The sequence below is a fragment of the Dysidea avara genome, chromosome 5 (genome assembly GCF_963678975.1).
Source record: "Dysidea avara chromosome 5, odDysAvar1.4, whole genome shotgun sequence".
Classification (NCBI taxonomy): Eukaryota; Metazoa; Porifera; class Demospongiae; order Dictyoceratida; family Dysideidae; genus Dysidea; species Dysidea avara.
Genome location: NC_089276.1, coordinates 29166709 through 29186080, shown reverse-complemented (window position 1 = coordinate 29186080; position 19372 = coordinate 29166709). Strand labels below are relative to the sequence as shown.

General features: G+C 36.4%; 1 protein-coding gene across 1 annotated transcript in view; it reads left to right on the top strand.

Annotated features, from left to right (window-relative positions):
* Window positions 1-19160, top strand: part of LOC136255850 (fibrillin-1-like) — a 69639-nt gene extending 50479 nt beyond the window's left edge. The window contains exons 47-75 of the mRNA XM_066048737.1: window positions 27-146; window positions 204-320; window positions 370-492; window positions 1101-1211; window positions 1268-1390; window positions 1443-1562; window positions 2262-2381; window positions 2447-2523; window positions 2579-2810; window positions 2868-3173; window positions 3991-4323; window positions 5377-5712; window positions 5913-6251; window positions 6576-6908; window positions 7399-7652; window positions 8482-8680; window positions 8847-8950; window positions 9643-9687; window positions 10468-10562; window positions 13123-13234; window positions 14274-14430; window positions 14483-14564; window positions 14805-14874; window positions 14923-15038; window positions 15356-15485; window positions 15829-15870; window positions 16545-16604; window positions 17177-17249; window positions 18911-19160. Of these exons, the coding sequence (XP_065904809.1) occupies window positions 27-146; window positions 204-320; window positions 370-492; window positions 1101-1211; window positions 1268-1390; window positions 1443-1562; window positions 2262-2381; window positions 2447-2523; window positions 2579-2810; window positions 2868-3173; window positions 3991-4323; window positions 5377-5712; window positions 5913-6251; window positions 6576-6908; window positions 7399-7652; window positions 8482-8680; window positions 8847-8950; window positions 9643-9687; window positions 10468-10562; window positions 13123-13234; window positions 14274-14430; window positions 14483-14564; window positions 14805-14874; window positions 14923-15038; window positions 15356-15485; window positions 15829-15870; window positions 16545-16604; window positions 17177-17249; window positions 18911-19020 (4439 nt within the window). The 3' untranslated portion in view covers window positions 19021-19160. The remainder of the gene's footprint in view (window positions 1-26; window positions 147-203; window positions 321-369; window positions 493-1100; window positions 1212-1267; window positions 1391-1442; window positions 1563-2261; window positions 2382-2446; window positions 2524-2578; window positions 2811-2867; window positions 3174-3990; window positions 4324-5376; window positions 5713-5912; window positions 6252-6575; window positions 6909-7398; window positions 7653-8481; window positions 8681-8846; window positions 8951-9642; window positions 9688-10467; window positions 10563-13122; window positions 13235-14273; window positions 14431-14482; window positions 14565-14804; window positions 14875-14922; window positions 15039-15355; window positions 15486-15828; window positions 15871-16544; window positions 16605-17176; window positions 17250-18910) is intronic.
* The last annotated feature ends 212 nt before the right edge of the window (window positions 19161-19372 follow it).

Here is a 19372-nt window from a genome sequence, read left to right as displayed (position 1 = left end):
CTATCAGATGTGTTAAATATGTGTAGATATCAATGAGTGCAATGGACCAAACAGATGTGTTGAGATATGTGTCAACACAATTGGGTCATATGAATGTACTTGTAGTGAAAATGGTGAAATGGCACTTGCTAATGGCAGTTGTGTAGGTAATAAACTATTATCATCTACTGATCAATGTAGTATTATATACTCATGCTGTGTAGACATCAATGAGTGTGATATTCCTGGCATATGTGATCACATGTGCCACAACACATATGGTGGATATTACTGTACTTGTCCTGCTGGGTACAGACTGATTAATGGACATGGATGTGCCGGTAAGTGAGAACTAAAAGTTTATAACTATATTCTTGCAACATTGTATAGAAATTGATGAGTGTGCAGCATCCTCATCTCCATGTGAGCAAGTATGTACAAACACTCCAGGGAGTTATGAATGTTCTTGTTATGATGGGTATTTACTGAGAGCTGACAACCACTCTTGCATTGGTAAGATGGACTACATGTACAGTATGTTTATTAAATTTTGTGTAATTTCTGTGACAATGTTTTTCCTGTGGGTCTCCAAAGAAGTTGTTAAATCCAGAAACTTACCATATACTACTTTATTTCCTTATTCCAACTATTCGCCTTGGATACAGACCATGTGCCAAAACATGCAGTAGTACTGAAAAACCTTTTAGAGGACCAGAAAGTAGTTGGATAGCATCAGGTGAAAATGGGAGGGGCCAAGGGCCATGCCCCTCCTCCTTGCCCACTTCTATTGGTCAATGCTTGTACCAAAGAGATTGAGATACTCTTATAGAGCAAAGCAGTCTTCGCTTTAATAGAACGGTCACATTTATGTACTTGAATTCTAGGGACCTATAAGAAGGCTTAAAGCCTGTTAATACAGGGAGTCAGAAACATGTAACTAAAACTTGAAGAACGCAGAAAATATCCCTCAAAAGTGTACGTTAGCTACTTAATTTGCCAGTAATAAAATGTTTGTTTTCTGCAAAGTAAGTGCCAGTATGAGTACAAATTTGTTATATGTGATGTTATCATTTATGCATGATATCTAACGGTGTGTGAGTGGAATGTTGCTTTAACTTTAGACATAATTGAGTGTGAAAGTCCAGTATGCCAACAGATATGTACCAATATACCAGGAAGTTTTGAATGTAGTTGTATCAGTGGATACACAGCAAATGGAACCTACTGTGATGGTCAGTAAAAAATGTAACATGCAACAATGATATTTCTGATTGATTGTTAATTGCAGATATCAATGAATGCCTTAGTACACCTAGTCCATGTGCTGATGTCTGTGCTAACACAATAGGCTCCTACCTGTGTTCATGTAGTAGCAGTTTTGAAATGGTAACCGAAGATGGTAGTTGCACAGGTAATGATGACATTACCAATAGTAATAGTGTACTATCATTTATTATTGTCAGACATTGATGAATGTGCTGCTGTACCAGGACCATGTCAACATATGTGCCATAATACAATTCCTAGTTACTATTGTTCCTGTTTTGTGGGATATCAACTGGTTAATGGACACAACTGCACAGGTAAAATAGTGTCAAGATATAGTATGTGTGTATCGAATAAATGCAAATAAAGCTGTAATTATGCATGCATGTTGTTTACATGCACTGGTAGGTGATTTCATGAGTATTTCTGTATTATTCGACAAATTGATCTGCTGCTGCTACTGTACATCTAAAAAGCTGCTTTATAGTCTGTTTATGGTGTGTTTTTTTATAAAAGATTCTCTCGACAAAGTCTAGAGTCTGGTTTCATTTTGTTGTTAACTTGGGTGGCATTTAATACCTGGGGCGGATCCAGACTTATAGAAAGGGGGGTCAAAAATGAACTGAAGCACTACATTGTCTCTGGTTTGATAAGGTGAGACCAAAAAAAAAAAAAAAGTCACAGCCAGCTGACAATAGCTGCCCACCTCACCAATCACACATTTATGGCTGATAAAGTACATAAAAATCCTTAAATAGCTCACTACACACTGTTCTACTACTGCTGCGACTGCTTTATTAGAGTGACTGCTCTATTAGAGTATCTCGATCTTGGTATACTAAAAATTTTTGGAGGGGGGGGGGGGGGGGGGGTCAAGAGCCCCCTTTGACCCCCACCCCCCCTGTATCTGCCCCTGTTTAATACAGCAGTGGTACTGTAGGAATGTGTTAGGATTATACAATACCATGAGTTTTATCATCCAAGATTTCAACCTGATGTATATATGTCACCTGTAGACATTGATGAGTGTATGGATCCGTCATCATGTCATCACTTGTGTACTAACAATGAAGGAAGTTTTGTGTGCTCATGTTATGATGGATATATACTTGATAGTGATCAGCGATCATGTGTCTGTAGGTTGTCTGTGACTGTTTAGTGTAGTCTGCATGTTGTATACTGTCTCTTAATCATCATACAGCACTTCCTATCACTACCCTTCATACCCCCACTGTTATATATTCTGGAAATAGACTAAATGTGGGAATATCATGGAGGGTAAGTTTCTTTTGCAAACATGAACATTATTACAACTGAACTATATTCTTTACAGCCAGCCATTTTTAACAATGAAGCATCCCTCCTTACTGGCTATAGAGTAACACTGCGATATGACACTAAGCAACTTACAAATAGTCCATTCATTACAGCCAATACAACAGCTATTAACATGTCCCAATACTTCAGTGGTCATCCACAATTCTATTTGATTTACAATATCACTGTACAAGCATTGTATACCGATGGGATGGTTGCTGCCAACAAAAGTGAATATATTACCATCAGTGAGTTATATAGTATTTCATGTAATTCTTGGCATAATCAGCATAATGTCACTTTAGGAACATTTGTTCTACGAGATTGCTTAGTGACAGGGTCATATCCAAGCTCACACACAACCGTTTCCCTACCTTCTGGTGTGATAAGGATATTTTGTTCTTTTGTTGGAGTGGCAAGACAAATTAGCATCAGTATCACTTGTGATGACTGTGGAACACCTCAGCCACCTGTTACCATGATTGGGGCTAGCCCCATGGACATACCTGACTTCTCAGCTGCTAATTATACTGTTGAAATATATGCTGTTGATAATAGTGAAAAGAGAGTTGAAGACAACACCATTGTGAAACCTGTTATTGTGTTTACAGGTATGTAGAGTATAAACACACACACACATATGAAGAAGTTTTTATATGGAACGGACATAATTTCACTTAATCACAGAGCACTGTAATTTTTGCAAACTAACCTGCAGAACTAATTCGCAATGCGTTTGTTTCGTTGTAACACTAATGAAGTGAAGGTTAATGGCTGTCAAGACATCGAAATACCTCATAGTGTTCCCTTCCAAATATCCTCCATTCAATTCGCCATAGAAAAAGTAAGTGATTTTCAACCTTAAAATGATGCACTTAAATTTCCTCTGATTTCCTTCTGCTATAGCTCATCTTAATTGCTATTCACTGCTCTTTCCAAATCTGGTTCGGAATCTGAGGTATCTATCACGTGTCACGGATTATTATGCCTTTTATTGTAGGCCCCCGAAACGCCCAATACAAAATGTATGGAGAAATTTGCTACTCCCGATCAGTTTAGGCCATTTTGACACGCCTAAATTTCCGTTAATTGAACTTCTTTTGGTATCATTGTACTTGCAGAGAGTTTCTCTACATGTATCAAATTCGGAAAGTTGCTAAACAGACTCGAGGTAGGCGGTACACGACAATTAATTTAATTTTTAATGGTTTTTCAATCAAAATGTATTGGACATGCCTGTTCCAGCTGGCATTTTTGCCATGGACAAAAGTATAGCAAATGTCCGCAAACTTTTTCATATGAAAACACGCTTGCACATAATATATACACTACACATGTATGCACTCACTCGCACACCTACACACACCCCACCCACAATGGGTATTATATCACAACTTGTATCCTTGTATCTCTTCCTTTTTTGCATAGTTCCTGAGGAGGCTCCTTCAAGTGTTGCTGTAACTGTAGAATCATCTAGAAGTATTGTACTCTCTTGGAGAGCACCTAGAATTATACCACTTCATGGTGAACTAGTAGAATATCACATCATTGTAGAAGAGACCCAAATACTTAACTTGGAGAATGGAACTGTAATATCACAAGAGGGAATCAACAGAAACAGAACATCTGATGCACGTGAAGATACTGAAGTGGTTAACATGTTACATCCTAACTACAACTACACCATTAGAATAGCAGCACAAACCACAGTTGGAATGGGTCCATTTAGTGAACCCATCACTGTTAGAACTATTGAGGATGGTGAGTAGTAATATGCAACCTGAATTTGGAAAACCAACTTTTTGACACACAACAAATTTTAAGTGTTAAAATGACACCAACACAAGATGTCTACCCTACAATTTTTTTAAAAAGTAGTCAGGTGTGCTTTTTGAAGGTAAATGTGTCAAAATCCTCATGTGGCCCTGGAAAGGCACTGTGGATTGTCTGGAGATGATGTTATTGGTTTGGATTGGATGGAAAGTTAAAATGTATAATTTTTGCCATTGTGCAAAACTCAAAAATTAAATGTGTGTAATTTAACCTGAAACTTGTCATTGTGACCCTCGACAGTTTTGATCCCTATAACTGGTGCCTACCCCACAACTCTCCACTCACACCATTTATTTTTGTATTGCATAAACAGTTGAAGCTGCTCTACATGCTCTGAAGGTTCTCCTTATTTCACCTGCATAACTGCTATGGTTGGTGAGATATTATCAAATAAATACAAATACTCTTTTCTACAAAAATGTACAATGTTCCCAAATGTGGGTGTAAGCAGGAGCGCATCGAATCCTATGGACAAGGGAGCATGTAACTTCGTAAAGAGCGAAATTCAAACATGGCTGCCATGTACTATAATAAGTAACTTTTAAAATTTCCTAATTAGGATATTATGCGGAGGTGCATGCTCGAATACGTCACGTTTCCATTGCGATGAAGTGAAGCTATGGAAACGAAGTTCAATGGCATGACAGAGGAATAGTAGCACAGGCTTAGCAGGACAGTCTTTATACAGTCGATAATCACGCAAAATTACTTCACTTCACTCTAGATAATGGAGTAGCAGCCCATTCAGTGCATCCCTGTTGGGAATAAGAATGATGTAACCAATTATATACATAGTAACACTGGACGCCATGTTTGAATTTTGCCCCTAGTATTGGTAGTGTACGGAATTACACACTCCTTTGTCCATAGGATTCGATGCACTCCTGGTGTAAGTTACATTTACTGTGTGGATTACCTACCATATCTTACTTTAGCTGTTATGCACAATCGCATTTAACTACCAAATATACATTGTTGTAGTTCCTAGTGAGGCTCCCACAATAGTCCACCTGATTGCCATATCACCAACCAGTGTTGAGCTGTCATGGGACCCACCCTCATTAGATCAACAAAATGGACAGTTAATATTTTACCATGTAATGATAATGGAAACTCAAGTGTTGTATTTTGATGATGGAAGAGTCTTCGTTAGTCAAGTGATGAATAGTAACAGAACATATCTTGCCTCAGAGAATCGTACACAAGTTATAGACACACTACAACCTCACCACAACTATACAGTTAGAATAGCAGCAGCTACTAGGGTTGGACTAAGCTCATATAGTCCTCCTTATGCTGTAACAACAAATGATGGAGGTAAGTTGATTACTTACTGACAGTTTGTTATTCGTGCATGGTAATTTGTAAGTTGCTGGTTAAAAAGTCATAGGTTTTGCTGATTGAAAGGTGCATTGTGAAATATATGTTCATATTTATATCTATTCTTAATTCAGTTTTAGTGCAATAAAATAATAGGTGCACATACTGTACCTAAAATCCATACCTTTAATACACAGCTCCAACAGATGTTCCCTTGAATGTGCGTTTAACTGTTCTGTCATCAAGTAGTATATCTGTGTCATGGAGACCACCTGAATTGCAACACCGAAATGGTCAGCTTATGTATTACAACATTAACATCACAGAAACTCAGATAGCTTATTATGAGAATGGGTCAGAATTATCTCTTGGCTCAATGAATGAAACACTGAGATATAATATCTCAGATAATCTTCTTACACATAACTTCACCATGTTACATCCAAGCTACAAGTATAGTATTAGAGTAGCAGCAGAAACTGAGACTGGAGTTGGTCCATACAGTGATGAAAAGATTAAAACACTGCCACAAGATAGTGAGTCATTATTTTGTGTCTATTGTTAGTTTTAAGTATATCATATACATGTATAAGTGTTTCAATTTATGACAAACACAATGTAAATACTACTTTTGCACTTTATATATGTAAGCTAAGTACATTCGAATGTTTATGGTTTGCCTAAATCAATTTCTGTTTCCTGTTTATGGTTTGCATGTTATTAGCTGAAATAGTGTAGCCACTTCTACAATTTTGAACACATAATAACTATTATGATCTACACTGTATGTGCAACAGCACTTGCATTATTATAGGAATGAAGAATTATTTATTTTTATGCAATGGTTTTTTCTTGTGTAGTTCCATCTGAAGCTCCTGTGATTGTCTCTTTGACCTCTGAATCACCATTCAGTATGACCTTATCATGGGAACCACCATCATTAGACCATCGTAATGGTCGAATTATTAGCTACCATTTGATTGTCACAGAAATCCTCACAGCATATGGCAGCAACTATTCAACAAGTACACCAGGAAGAATAAGGAACATACAACTAGATGCTTCAAATCATCACACTTATGTGATTGGACAGCTGGTTGCTAACCAAACTTATACAGTTAGAATTGCAGCAGCAACTAGTGTAGGGAAAGGTCCCTTTAGTGTAGAACTTAATGAAACGACACAAGAAGATGGTGAGTTTATGAATATATCACACAGAAAAATAGTACTGTATATCAAGGATCATGAAGGTTTGGGCTTTACTGTCACCTTATAACCAGCCTCACAATACCTTCACGGTGCCTTGGCAGTATTCATTAGGTATAACCAATCCTAAAAGTGCCTTCAGTACGACCTGAAATGCTTCCAATAGGTTGATTAATTTTTAAATTGACTGTCTGACTGAATGATGTCTTCAGACAAGTATAATTTGATAATTCCTAGAGCTACGGGCTTGATTTTTTCACTTTTCAATGTCACTTCAACCCGACAAGTACCTCTTGGCATACAATGCATGCTTCATGGACTTACCCGTGCCTTCCTTTGTGTCCCATTTATCCTGTACATACCAGATAGCAAGTTGTATAACTACATGATACTAGAGTATAATCCTTTGTAGCAGTATTGCATTACATATACAATTTGCAAAGCTAAACATATTATATTACTTTTTTCTGTACATAGTTTGCCCATCTGACTACAGTAATGGAATAATGTGGAGCAAACAAAATAGTGACAGTTCAGTTAGTATCAGCTGTTCACTACTTCACTCAAGTTTCTGGTCCGAGCTGTACATCACTCGACATTGCTTTACTAACAGAACATGGAGCAGTGTTGATTTTTCTGTCTGTGCAATGAGACCAGATTCTTTGTTCCTCATCATGACTGAATTAAGAGGTCCGTCAATTGCTGAAAATGCAACATCAATACAAGATTATGTGAGTGAAACCATGAAGTACCTATTTTGACAGAAAACAATGTATATGCATTTATAAAAGTAACAGCAGTTGTCATAATATAGTGTACTATACTTGAGTCCATATTGTTGAATGAAGTTAGATGAATGGAAACCTCCTTTGGCCCTACCCCTACTATGTAGGGATCTGCTCTATACTCTATATTAATTGATGGTTCTATCTTTCCCAAGCAATGTCTTTTTAGCTCCACTAATTTTAGAAATTTGCTTTAAAATTTTTACATTATTTCAACCGTGTGCACAATGAATGGTAATAGTTACAGCTTGTTAGGGTGAAACTTTCTCCAGTAATGTACCTTCAATTACAAACTGAGATATTATGAATGTCATCATTGCATCTGAGTGGTCAAAATGTAGGGTATAGATCAATGCCAATGTTGATGTTAAATTGAGTTGAAACCCACATTTTCAAACAAAATAATAGTATCTACTATTAGAGTTATTGACCACTCTATTAGAGTACAGTATCTTGATGGTTTACAAAATTGCTTTTATGCAGTTATTTGCTGGTTAGTTAGGATGTGCCCCATACATAGCACTTATGGAGATCATTGTGAAAGTTGCATTCAAAGAGGCCAAAATACCAATGCTAGATCCACTAGTACTAAGGTTGATGTTTACATACACCAGTCTACATATCAAATGTACCAGTTTATGTATCAAATGTTGGACCTAAACAATAATCTGTACTCTTAAAAAGGTACTCATCTCAATAATATTGTTCATGGGCCAATCTGTCACACGATACTCTTGGTTATGTATATAGTCTTACTACATAACAACTGTTACAGGTGGTGGAGTCTATATCAAGACAGTATAGAGTTAGGAACAGCTCTCACTTCATTTACTCAATGGACAGTGAAGATACTGTAGTTGTGTTTACCACAATTGAGGAGCAGACAACATTTGATAACTTTACAGGAAGTATTGTTGGTGATCTCATGGCTAGGAATTATCAAGTGTCAGCAGTAACTGGATTTCAACCAGATTGTAAGTGCATAAATGTCTGTACATTTGATGTCTTCACACTGTTATACACAATGTATATATGTATGTATGTATATATATAATCATGTAAGAGGCTCGTATCAGTGCAGCTCACTTGCATATTCTATTGAAGTGTATTATGTATTGATTATCTATTGTTATATCATAGCACAATGTTCCTGTTGTTCCTGTGATGATAATTTAAGAGCTAACTCAACAATCCATGTGTGTACAGTAGAAAGAAATACTTCACTATGTTCTGCTTTCAAGGAGGTACTCCACATACTTAAAACTGTTAGGATCATGCAATACTATTCAGTGGCGGATACAGAAGGGTTGCAATGGTTACAGCTGAAACCCCCTCTGAAAATAGTGCGCGCATTCCAAAATTTATTTACGATTCGTGTGGGCAATAAAATCACCAAAAGTTATACATACGATAGTGTATTACATTGGGACTTTCTACTGGCCTAACTTCATACTTTGCCTTTGACATCACTGAGAATTCCATTAAGATGTTTAAGCATTTTAAACACCTCTAAAAAATAATTATCATTTCAACGCGTACAAGTGCTGTTTTGTTTCCTAACTTTCTGCGAAGGCTTGGATTAGTAAGATTCAATTATGAAACAGTGTTGTGGAGTGATTTTTACTGATTCATTTCTAGCTAATTTAAGCGATATAGCTTAAACTAGCTAGCAATGAATCACATCTATGTAGTTAGCTATAGGCCACTGGGCTAAGTTAACGTTCACCCCAGCTGGACTAGCTACATACACTTCTCAGTCTGGGATCACAGTTATTGAAAACTTCCTGAACCTGAAATCCCCTCTGAAGATTTCTAGATCCGCCACTGCTATTTTAATACCACCACAATTGTTATGATGATCTCATGACTGTAGCACATGCATGTTATTATAAATTGCTAGCCTTTTTGTTACAGCTCCATTACTTTCATTCCATAGTGTAATGACCCTGAAATTACTGGAGAAAGCTGTCTTCTTGCTCAGGTAATGTTTCAGAGTTTGAGATTTGTTCCCTTAATTTTAGAAAGAAACCATGTGGAGTTCAAAAACTGTGCATGTTTTTACAAAGCTAGATAGCTTGAAAACTAATACATTAGCAGAAATTCGGTCAAACTTGAACGCTCTATTAGAGAGTTTTATTATAGTAATTTTGTGGATTTCAGTTAATTGAAGGTAAAACGATCATGCTACAGTAGCTTACTATACCACGATCCATTAGAAGACTACAAAATGCACCATAAGTGGTAATAAATTCATTGGTGGTATGAATCGCTTTAAGAAAATCTTCGGTGATAGGTATTTACCACACATGACCACGAATGTCGCCGAAAGCCATATGAACACGCTTACCATTTCTAAGGATTTAATTAAGCAGACATACCATAGTGAACCACCACTCAAGGATCCACTGTATACTGAAGTTAGATCTACAACTATACTGGAGATGCAAGTTGAATTACGACAAAACTCCCTAATAGAGTAGTCACCGCATTTCTGCTAATGAAAATAGTATGCATGCTAGCCAACAAAATTTTTGTACATGAAATGCACTGGGCTGTCCATGGTGATGTTGTTAATAATACAATAGGCGCACTGGTAGATAGTAGGTTGTTTTCACTTCACAGTGAAGTATGCAATAAATATATAATATGCTAGGCAGCTAATCCTATGTATACTAAACTTGATGGTAAAACTTTATACCAACTGTGAATGATTAGCAAAATACTGTGTATAACAACAGTTGCTGGTGTTTTGTACATGTAGAGAGATGTTGATCCATTCCCAGCAGAAGGCTACATCGGTTGTGGAGTGTGCATCATCTGTGTGTTAATTGTTATTACAACACTTTTGTTATTCAGGTAAACACAGTACATAGCTAACAAAAAGCTTAAAACTTCTTTATATTTGCTATTGTTAGCGTGATAGTTTGAAAATTTGAATAAAATTTTTTTAAATTGTTTTCAAGAGTTACGATTATTTCAGGTTTGAATATCAGGTGGACTGTACACAAATTCCCAGACTACCAAGGCTGTATTGCAGTTTGTATATTTGTTAGGCTTCAAATACAACTAGGGGTTCTGTGGACTTTAGGTCCTGTGTTGAGCAAAGTGATGGTGCTATTACAGGGCAAGAGGGTTACTACGTTTCATACACCAGGTGGGGTAGTATAAGCCCATGTAAACTGGTAATGGAATTATGTAAGGTCCTTAGTGTTATATTCTAAAGAAACAGATTCTTCCATATCTCTGTAAGGATATATGATTGTTTATAGTTGTTTGTAAAACACGGGGACCGTTCATTAGTGGCAAATCGGTGACCATCATGTGTCGTCATTTCAGAACACTGATTTCTTCATATATAACAATTTTCTTCACAAAATCCTATCATTAACACAGCAGAATTTATCTAACCTCTTCATTGATACTTTGTACAGTAACCATTGACTCAAATGATGTTGCGCAGTTTATGAGCTTGTCCTACCTTCCTGCCATACTGCTATGTGTTACAAAGTACAACTACAATTTGTTGTACTTTGACAGCTGCTTGTAAATGAGAAACATATTGGTAATTAGTAGAAACAAGGCAATTACACTTTCTTCTAATTCAGTACACCATGGCTGTTACTACTCAATTAAATGCCCATGTTGTTTACAGATGCATAGTTGTTGTGTTTTGTATCACCCAGGAGCATGGCCTCTGTAGAATTTTCTACCAGCTGACTGACTAACTAACTTACTAATGGCTTTGCTTCAGTCAAGCGTAACTCAGTGATAGCTGGTGCTACATACTGTGTTCTAATTCTTTTTTGCTTGTTATGCAAGGTGTCAGTTCACGGTAGTACATCAATTGCTTCATTATGGTATCTATCATGTAAGAATAAAATGAGAATAGAGTAGTAGCATATGGTTGTATTACTTCCTCATTGCAATTATAGGAGCACAAGTTTACCTTGCCTCAGGTTTGTCAAAACTGCCTTTCATACGTGACCACATTATCAGCAACAAGGAAACGAGTAGTATAAAAGATATTGATGTATGATGTAATGATGTATGATGTAAGTCACTCTCTAGAGTTCCTGATGGAAAATCCCTACTCGGATTTGTAACAATGTGGGCTACTTTGACATTGAAAAGATAGTGAAAATATGCCAAGTTAGAGATGTTGCTGCATTACCAAGTAGGGATTCTCCCTCATAGCTACCATCATGTCTTGTTTCACTACTTTTTATCACTGGAATCCTACTTCATTTTACAAACTTCTTTGTTAGAACATAGCTGTAAAATACACATGTGGTTGTGACTGCTGTATTAGAGTATCTTGATCTTCCTACAGTACTATGCAGGAGATTAAGCTAGGGGGTAAGGGGGCATGGTACAACTTATTTTCTACCAAACTAGATTATCAAGTGGTGTGGAGGCCTTAGCGCCAATTATTAGAGTATGGTGGCATGTTCTGATTGTTTCAGGGGGAGTGGCTCACTACTATTGTTTTATAAGCCCAGCTTAACTGCTACTCATTAGCTACTACCAAGGATACTACAATCCGTTATAGTCTTGTGACATCTAAATACACTCTTGCAAGGAAAGTGTTGATACAGAAAATTAATGCCTTGGTATAGTTTCCTGGCATAAATTACTACTTAATTGAAGATAAAAGGAGATGGTAAAGCACAGAAGGCAGACATTCATTGGAACCACAAAGGCACATCCCACCATTGGGTTTGTTGTTGCACCCTAAAATGTTGGCTGTACGCTGTTTTATTTGACCTTTAGCCTTGCAACTGTTGTCAGTGAGGTAGGCAGACCAAAAAACATGGATTTTTAAAACGATTTTAAGAAATCTATATCCAACCGCCTATAAGTGTTTTCTTACATTGAAATGAGTAACACTATTCTATAAAGATGATTTTTGTCTGGTATGATCTCTCAGTATTTTAGTGGTGTGGCTGGTGCCCATCACTTTAGGAGAAACTCTAGCCAGAACAGAACAATAATTCTGTGACAAGTTTCACTGTATTTCCTATAATATTTGCACCATTCCCTCAACAACTGTCAAAGTGGTGGTGGGTAAACTTCACACATTGTTCTCCAACTGTAAAGTTGTGTACATGTAATGGGCAAAATATGGCTGAACTAAAATAAATTAGTTTACTGGCAATTATTGTAGTATGCCAGCACACACATTGTCATACGTATGTCTGGCACCTTTGTTCCTTTGATGTGGTATTATATAGAATTCAAGTTAATAAACAAATTTAAGGAAAATTAGGAATTCTACAGAGTAGTAGGTATAATTACACTAAAAAGTGCTTCAACAAGGGAGATCATCACTTGAATCTGACAAATTTAACTTATACTTAACTAACATAATGTGATAAAAAGAGCAGCGAACAATTATTATTGCTGATTAATTATTTAGGAGTAATTCCTTTGGTGAAAAGTACAATTTGGTTCACTTGAATCTCTGCATTGCTCTCCTGCTTTTGTTGATTGTGTTTGTTGGTGGAATTTGGACTGCTAAAGAAAATGAGGTAAGTTATTGTTAACTTCACTTATAAAGAATTGATTTAAAATTAAGGTTATGCATAATAGCAAGAGTATATAATGGGAAGGGAGTGTCAAACTGTGCTATAGGCTGTGAAAAATGAGCCCGTAAAGTAACTCGCATATATATATATACCTCCGTTTCTTCTCGTAAACCTGACCGCTGTTGATTGCTCAGATTTAACACCTTAAATGTTTTAACAGGTGGTCCGTATGGAATCGCAATGGTTGAAATTCCATCTAGACGTATCACTTTAACTAGTAGAACTGTCGAGGCGAGGCATGGGATGGTGACCATGATGAAATCTCTACCATGATGAAACCTCGCCGTTTGTTTTCCAGGTTAGCTGCTTGTGTCTTTCTCTTTGTACAGCGAGTTCCTCTGCGAAATGTGCCATACTTTTCTTGAGTACACCGTTCTTTCACTCAGTAGTCACATGTACAAAGTGCGCCCACTACGCTTATAATTAGTCACCAATCAACACAAATCACTGAGTTGTTTGAACAATGCTATAGGACTTTACGGGCTCATTTTCACAGCATATAGCGTAGTTCAACACTCTCCCTCCTCATTATATACTCTTGATAATAGTATATCCACACAAAAATAGCCAAGCTGTGAAGAAAGGATGCAGCCTTCAAAAGCCAGGGTGAAAAAAGTTATGAAATCAATGGTGGTGGCCAATATTGGCTGCAATGCTAACAAAAGACACACATTATGTAACCAGATCTGCAAAAAGGGGTCTTATAGCCTTTGCAGTTGCATGTACTTGGCAATCCATAACGTGATTTGTGAGTATGGTACCAGCCTACAATTTGGTCACTTTACACTCCTAACATAGCACTATTCCTGGACGTAATTTTAAGACAATAGGTTAGACTCCTTTTTGCAGATATGGTCACATATAAGCAATTCCTGTGATGTCAATATAGACAGCTGAATTATATCTTGTGGATATAAAAATGGCTAAATGTTTACTAAAAATCATATGCTCTAATATCATGGTTTACTGTTTTTAATTTTAGATTGCCTGTACTGTGGTTGCTGCTCTTATCCATTACTTCATCTTAGTTGCGTTCTGCTGGACAGTGTGTGAGGTAGTCACTGCCAACTTGATATTGTTTACAGAATCATACAATGGCCTTTTCCAATCTATATATTTCTTCCTAATTGTATGTTGGGGTGAGCCTATACTACTTATTTTGTTTGTATAGTCATTGTGTTGTCTCAACAGGAATTCCCATACCAATAATTGCAGTTGCGGCTGGAATACTACATGATGACTATGGAATCTATGAGAATGATCAAAGGAGATTGTCAGTTGTATACAGCTGCAGCGAAACCTCATTATTATGGCCACCAATCACATTACCTTAAAGAGAAGGTCTTAAGGCCATGAAGTGCACTCTAGTTTTTTGTACCTACCTGACATTACCACTATAATTGTGGTAGTCATGTTACAGAGGTGACCCACTCATTGAGGTTTTACTGTACCTATTTTGCTGTGATCATCAGGATATTAAATTTACAAAACCATTTCTTGTGTACTTACTTAGGTGCTGGATTTCAGATATACACGGAGCAGCAATCTATACATTCATTGTTCCTGTGGCCTTGATGCTACTGGTCAGTGGTGACTATATTTTGTAAACTTGTCATTGTATTGTTCTGTAGATGGACTTCCTGCTGTTATGTCTGGCAGTGTTTAAGATACAGAAATTACAGAAAACACATCACACAATAGATGATGAATCAGATGAGGATTTCAATAGGAGGCTTGTTAAAGCAAGGTAATTTATTTATTTTTTTGTGTTTTAGAATACAAGAAAGCAATGTACAGTGAAGCTTCAGTTATCCGGACCCCTTGGGACCAAGGGTGGTCCATAAGTCTGAAAAGTCCATATCTCTGAAACTGTGTATAAATAACCATGAAGAAAATTTTTTAATGTATCAGTATTTTCAACAACCCTAATAGAACAGTCACTACTCTAATAGAGCAGTCATTTCCGTAGTTCAGTTAACCAAGAATCCGGATAAGTGGGGTCTGAGGTCCACTGTAATTAGTATTGCATTTAGTTTGTTCACTAAATTCAATGATCATCTTTAGGTACATACTGTGGAGCATGGTAATAATAATACCACTGATCGGAGCTACTTGGATTGTGGGATTACTGTTTGTGGTGAATTATGAAGCAACTTATTTTCCTTGGATCTTCACCATTTTAAACTCATTGTTGGTATGTAAAGAGTATAGTAGTACTTTAATTACAATATCTGGAACAATGTCTTCAGAAAACTAATATGAAGCCATGAAAATGGACCGACATCCATACAACATATTTTTTAAATATTTAGCAAGCTACAGTGTAACCATGGATACAAATGTACATGTTTAGTTCTTTTCTCTATTACCAGTGTACAATAATTATTTACTTAATCCCTACTTTAGCATGTTTTATGGCAATAAATTTGCAGTTCAGATAATGATCCCCTCATTTTGTAATGAACCCTACTAGCTTGTAAAATTCCTTATACTTGTAATAGTAAGCATACATGTTGTGCACATTTGTTTGTTTACAGGGGATTGCAATTGTTACCTTCTTCGTGTTGAGGAATAAGGAGGTAAGGTGAACCTTTTGTGGTGAGCATGAATGCTCATCTTATTACATAGACGGCATACCCAGGAGGGTGTAAGTGTGATGCCATGTATACCTTGTAATCTATGAGTTTATTATTAGATCTACAGTCATGGTATAGCATGCAGCTATTAATCAGATTTATTTTAATGTGTGGCGGTTATCAAGTGTTTGTGGCACCACAGTATATAGTTTAAAAATTTTGTGACCGGATTTTGCTAAAAGGTACCTTTTTTACGCATTCTACATGCCAACAAACAACATGATGTACACTTGGCTCTATACTGATTAACTTGCTCTTAGTTTCAAAATGCAGCCAGATAATTTAACTGCACTCATGAAAAGTTTCAGGCAATGATATACAATGATAAAAAGTTATGAGGCATCAAAGTTCAAAAAATGGGTCAAATTTTGTGTGTGAAAAAGGTACTTTTTGCAAATCCTGTCACTTTAATGTAGACCATGTTAAACATACTTTCCCATGCATGGTTGCTGTGACAGAACATGCCAAGACTAATTCCGGGGCTTTTCCATGCCACTGCATAATAATTATCTAATTATGTATGTGCAAATTTACATATTATTTATGTGCACACATTAAGTCTATTGCTATAAGGTAAAATTCACCTATGTCTTTTATTGTCTGTGCTTTGTAAATAGGTGAAGGAAGGTTTTGTATATTTAGTGAAATCAGGAGATGCAATACCGACTTCTTACCAGGTCAGTGTATGAAAATACATTAGCTATCTATGTAGATTGTATAACCATTTAAATGGTACACGTATATATACACACTAAGTAATACAATTCAGTTTATCAGTATGCCATGCGTGGAATACTTATGTGCAAGTTTGCCTACACCACGTATCTTGCATATTATAATTGTTTACTTAATTGTATTATAAGACAGAATACCTTGCTTATGTATGTACACCAGCCTTGGTACTTACACTACAGTGCCAGACTTGCCTAAGTGATGGATTTTTAGCATTAGAAGTTTGACTTTGACCCCCACAATTTTACAATAAAGATGCTGCATGGTTTCTGAGTTCCATTATTACGTTAGCCACATCCAGCGGTCTTTAGGTTGTTAACAACAAACTGCTGACATCTGTGTTTTAATTACTGTCATAACTAAGCTTAGTTCCATAAAGTACAGTTGTGTTAAATAAAATACAGTTCACATCTCACTGTTCTTTATTGAAAATAAAGTACACTTTCGTTTGATGTCACCCACACCTTATTATTATGATGACATTATTGTTACAGTACTCCTTTATTTGTTACTGTAGGGTGCACATCATCGTGATCAATTTTTCTTGCAATCACGTACGCCAGATGCACATGTACAAGTTCAACCTTCCAGTAAGTGGATTTCATGGACAAGTGAAGTGCATTATTAATTATGTAACCTGATCCTAACCACACAATGAATAACAATACAGTAGGGATCTGTAATACATGCTGATACTGCAATAATTGATACAGTAAATGAGTATCACAATATGATCTGCACCTAGACAATATCAGTATATTGAACACTCTTATAGAATTGTCAGTGAGTGCTCTCACACGTGCTCTATTAGAGCATGGATACTATAATTAAAGTATATAATACTGTAATAATCTCTTTCTACAAAAGTGCTCTTACCTGTTTATTCTTTTGAAGTTCAAGCCTCAAAGAGGATATTGCTTAACTCACACAATGTTAAGTGAATTCATCTTAGTGATTAGCTGAAATGGTTGGATATGCTAGTCAGCTAGCACCAGTCACAACTACTACATTATCAATATAGTACAGTATCAATATCACATAATATCGAACAGTTATTGATGGTGATACGTGATACACAAAATTCCCTGTATTGAAGAACCCTACAGTGCACGCGCAGTGCAACTGCACACTGAAAATATGTGTATGGTATAATGTATTTCAGATTTCAGTAGTACTGATTACCCTACTTATCAAACTTGACTGTTAATACTTGGTATGTAGTTGATCTAGTGAACTTGTAATAGCTCACTCCATTTCAAGATACCCAAAAATATTGTTAAAGTAGATCCTCGGTTATCTAAATTGGATATAGCTGTTCTATTGAAGTATTTTGAGTATGTATGTTCTATTAGAGTATTTGCACTATATGGACTTCAGATACCTTGAGTTATCCATAGATCCTTTACACTCCCGGGATAGGAATCTTCGCATACTTGCTGTACTTTGCGTGCTCAGACCATCTGCACCATTAATTAATTGGTGTTGATTGGGTGGAGAAAAGTTGAACAATTGTTCTACTGTGAATCTTGTGTTGTTTTCTAAAGTAATCTTGTTCTTTACTGCAAATATATAGGGCGAAAAGTGGAGGCAAATAACAGCGACAAAACTTGCTTCCAGACCCAAGCAACTAAAACTTTGGTTAACTGTAAGTCTTATTGTTCATTGCATGAACATCAAATTCAGTCTGTAAGATCAAGCAATTGAACCAACTAAGTCATTGGTCCATTTCTCCTTTGACAGTGCATGTTTGAATCCTACCGCTTGAACGACGTGGTAAACTTTGGCTAGCTCTACCCACCTGAAATATCATCCCCTAAGCTTGCAATTTGTTTTGTGTACTTACCAATCCTTCATTAATCGAACTGAAGTAAGTTCATCATCCCTACTGTTCACTGAAGAGAGAAATAATACGTTAAATTCAAGTTACTAAAGCGTTAATTCACAGATGTCTTTGTGGAAAGGTGTCGATGGAGGTGTTGAAAACAGCAGATTCCAATCCCAGGGTGTAAAGGATCTATGTGTTATCTAAACAATTCACTTATCTATTGCCTGAAGCCATTGGGGTTTGGATAACTGAGGGTCCAATCTGTTCTTAATGAAAAAAAGTAATGATAAACTAAATGAAGACATTAATGACCAGCACGTTTTTCAAGTCTAAAGCACCTCAGTGCAAATAACAAATTAATCACCATCTATATTAATGAAATGTTCATTGTGCATCTTATAATTGTAAGTATTGTGTTTCATTAAGGTGTTGATGATGATGATGCCAAGACAGCTACTTTAGAATGTTATAACCAGCTGTATGATGAAACTGAAGATGTTGATGATGATAAGGCCCAGCTTACCATCATGTACTGAAATCATGTGCTACTATATTGAGACACTGCAAATGTTCTTTGCCTTAGGCAAGCATTTTAACGTTTTTTACTTTGCTGTTGTTGTTTATTTGTTTGTCATTCACATTGCATGTGAAATAATTTCATTGGCATTGCATTGCACCATGGAATCTGATCACAGTATTGTGCTACCTGCTCTGTGAAAGTCCCTCATATACCAATTACTTCAATTTTCCTTGGCTTTTAATTAAATGTGGAGTGACAGTATCAGCCATTTATTACCAGTGTTCATAATAAAAATATTCTTGATTGCTTTTTTAAAAACCTTACAAAAAAACAAGCATTAAATTTATCAAGCTGCAACAGAAAAGTAT